This window comes from Amblyomma mixtum, chromosome 7, assembly GCF_055824585.1.
Source record: "Amblyomma mixtum isolate Tamu chromosome 7, ASM5582458v1, whole genome shotgun sequence".
NCBI classification, from domain to species: Eukaryota; Metazoa; Arthropoda; class Arachnida; order Ixodida; family Ixodidae; genus Amblyomma; species Amblyomma mixtum.
The window spans coordinates 33,435,638-33,438,497 of NC_143018.1; the positions used below are offsets into that span (position 1 = coordinate 33,435,638).

Here is a 2,860-nt window from a genome sequence, read left to right on the forward strand (position 1 = left end):
GAACCTGTAGTCATCAGGAACCCCAAATTACGCGTCCGGTGCACGAAAGCCGAAGATTTGACAGCTGTCGCCGCAGCTCAGTTAATAGAGCACCAGAAGCTTAATTCGGAGGTCGTGGGTTCGGATCCCACCGGCGGCATGGTGTTGTTTCTTCTTCTGCTTTCATTAATCTACCATTGAAGATGACCACAAATTACAAAAAGGACATCCCTTATGCTCCTTGTTCTGTAGTTGTTGACACACACACACACACACAAACACCTGGCAAGCTTTGATGACGTCACAAGATCACGTGATCACCGCAGGGAGGCGTCTGCAGCATGCAGACATTGGTGAGTGGCGACACCACGGGGTTAACCCGAGCATCCGCAGGGACATCCCCGCAGCGGGATGATGGTGAACAATGCGTCACCACGGACCCGAGCATCCGGCCTGACCCAACCTCCTGCCTGACCCAACCGGAAGAAATCGGCAGTCGCCTTTTCCTGTCCTCCCCTCTATCTTTCACTTTCATATCTCTTTCTTACAACTCTCCTGTCTCCTCCTCTTTTCTTCGTTTTTTCCTCGTTTTCCTGGCGGCAAGGGCTAACCGTGTGTGACCAACTACCCTGAGTTGAGTCATATTAGGTTATAGTTGGGGTGTACAGCTGGCGTGGGCAGGATTTGCTTGTAAGTTCCTGTCCCGTCCCCTTGTTGGGCTCCATGGTGGGTGGCTGGCACCATGACTGAAAAACAGTAATTATTTATGGCTCCCCCTTTTTCCAAACCAGATCGCTCTCTCAAAAGAGGGCGGAACGATGCAGATGAATTTTTTCTGAAAAGAAAGCTATCTTTCCCAAAATTTCATGTTTTCCATAGCGAAGCAGAAGCAAAACAAGCAAGACTGATATCCCCGTTCCTAGTAGCAAAGTGCCTTACAGACAGCTTGGGCATTGGGTACAAGGTATCCAAAATGGCCAGCGGTGACTTACTGCTCGAACTTCGTGACACTGTCCAACACTCTAAATTCTCAAACCTTGCGTCCATTGGGGAAATCCCAGTCTCTGTCACTTCACATCGATCTTTGAACACTGTCCGAGGCGTCATATCTGAAATCGACTTTATCCACCTCTCTGAAAAAGAAATGCTTGAGGGCTTTACTGATCAAGATGTCATAAATGTTCAGCGCATAAAGATCCGGAAGGATAACAAGGAAATAGACACGAAGCACCTGATCCTCACTTTCAATACCAGCACACTGCCTGAAAGCATTGAAGCCGGTTACCTGAAAATAAATGTAAGACCATATATACCCAACCCACGAAGATGTTTTAACTGTCAGAGATTCGGCCATGGCTCACAGAATTGTCGCGGCCGCAAAACCTGCGCGAAATGCGCTTCAAAGAATCACCAGTCTGAGGAATGCGACGCAGCACTACGCTGCGCGAACTGTGAAGGAGCCCACGCTGCATACTCCACGGCGTGTCCGTCCTGGAAAAAGGAGAAAGAAATTACTACAATAAAGACCAAAGAAAATATTTCATTCAAAGAAGCGAGGAGGCGTTTTGCGCTTACCAATTCATTCTCCTTCACAGCAAAACCCAACTTCGCTGATGTGGTGCGCGGGGGCGTAGCACCACACAGCGCTCCGGCACCTGCCGCGGCCACTCCCACCGCGCCTGTGGCAGTGCCATCAACGCCCCAAGCAGAGACAGCCAAGGCTGCTCTGCCAACTACAAGCCAGGGAGTGCCGGCCCAAGGGCCAGCATCCCGCAGGACTTCCCCCCGTCGGGGGAGGCCTGACACCAACACATCCGCGGCTTCGCGGTCCTCCAGCACCTCTGGTGAGGTGATGGATACAACTACCAGTCCGCCCACTTTGCAGCGGCGGAATCGCTCTCATGAGCGAAGAAAAGACAGGACCCCGATAACGGGCCCAGAAGACAAGTAAATCCCTTCAGTTCTCATCCAAAAACATAAACATGACTTTCCTACTTCAATGGAATTGTAGAGGATTGCTTAGGAATTACAATGACATAACACATTTTCTTGGGTCAATGCTTCCTGTAGCTTTGTGTCTTCAGGAAACCAACCTCGGTCCACAACATACAAATATCCTGAGACATTATAAAACATTCCGACGCGATCGCGAGCATGCCAACAGACTCTTAGGAGGCGTCGCAATTGTCACTCAGAGCGGTGTCCCTGCAAAAAAAATCAATCTTAACACAAAACTGGAAGCGGTTGCGGTTAGCGTCGTTAGCTACAAAACCATAACGATATGTTCTGTATATCTTCCCCCGCACATGACATTAACAACACAAGATTTAGAAGGCCTGATAAATGAACTACCGGAGCCATTCCTGGTAGTTGGTGATTTTAACGCTCACTCACCGTTCTGGGGAAGCGAACGCTGTGACTCGAGGGGCCAAATAATAGAAGATTTTATCCTCTCAAATAATATCTGTCTTTTAAATACAGGAAAAGCGACATATTGTTGCCCAAGCTCGGGAGGGATGAGCTCCCTCGATCTAGCTTTCTCATCGCCATCTATTTTTAACGATTTTAAATGGGATGTCATTGACAACCCATATGGCAGTGATCACCTTCCTGTACGAATTAGTTTAACATTTGCAGCACAAATCATCCCAACAAAACCGCGACGTTGGAAGCTTCATCTCGCTGACTGGTCACTTTTTAGAGCTAACGCAACTTTAGAAAATATAGTTTTAGATAATTTAAGCATTGACCAGATAAACGAATTGTTCACAAATTGTATCGTAACTGCCGCACAGTTAGCTATTCCGCAGTCTTCAGGAGTGGTGTCACAAAACCGCAAAGTGTGGTGGACAAAAGACTGCAAGAAAGCAAAAAAAAACAA

The 2,860-nt window shown here is 48.0% G+C and overlaps 1 protein-coding gene across 1 annotated transcript; it reads left to right on the forward strand.

Annotated features, from left to right (window-relative positions):
* The first annotated feature begins 745 nt into the window (after window positions 1-745).
* On the forward strand, window positions 746-2,314 carry LOC149335604 (uncharacterized). Its single transcript, XM_089553844.1, has one exon. The coding sequence runs from the start codon at window positions 746-748 to the stop codon at window positions 1,928-1,930; it is 1,185 nt and encodes a 394-aa protein (XP_089409970.1). The 3' UTR covers window positions 1,931-2,314.
* The last annotated feature ends 546 nt before the right edge of the window (window positions 2,315-2,860 follow it).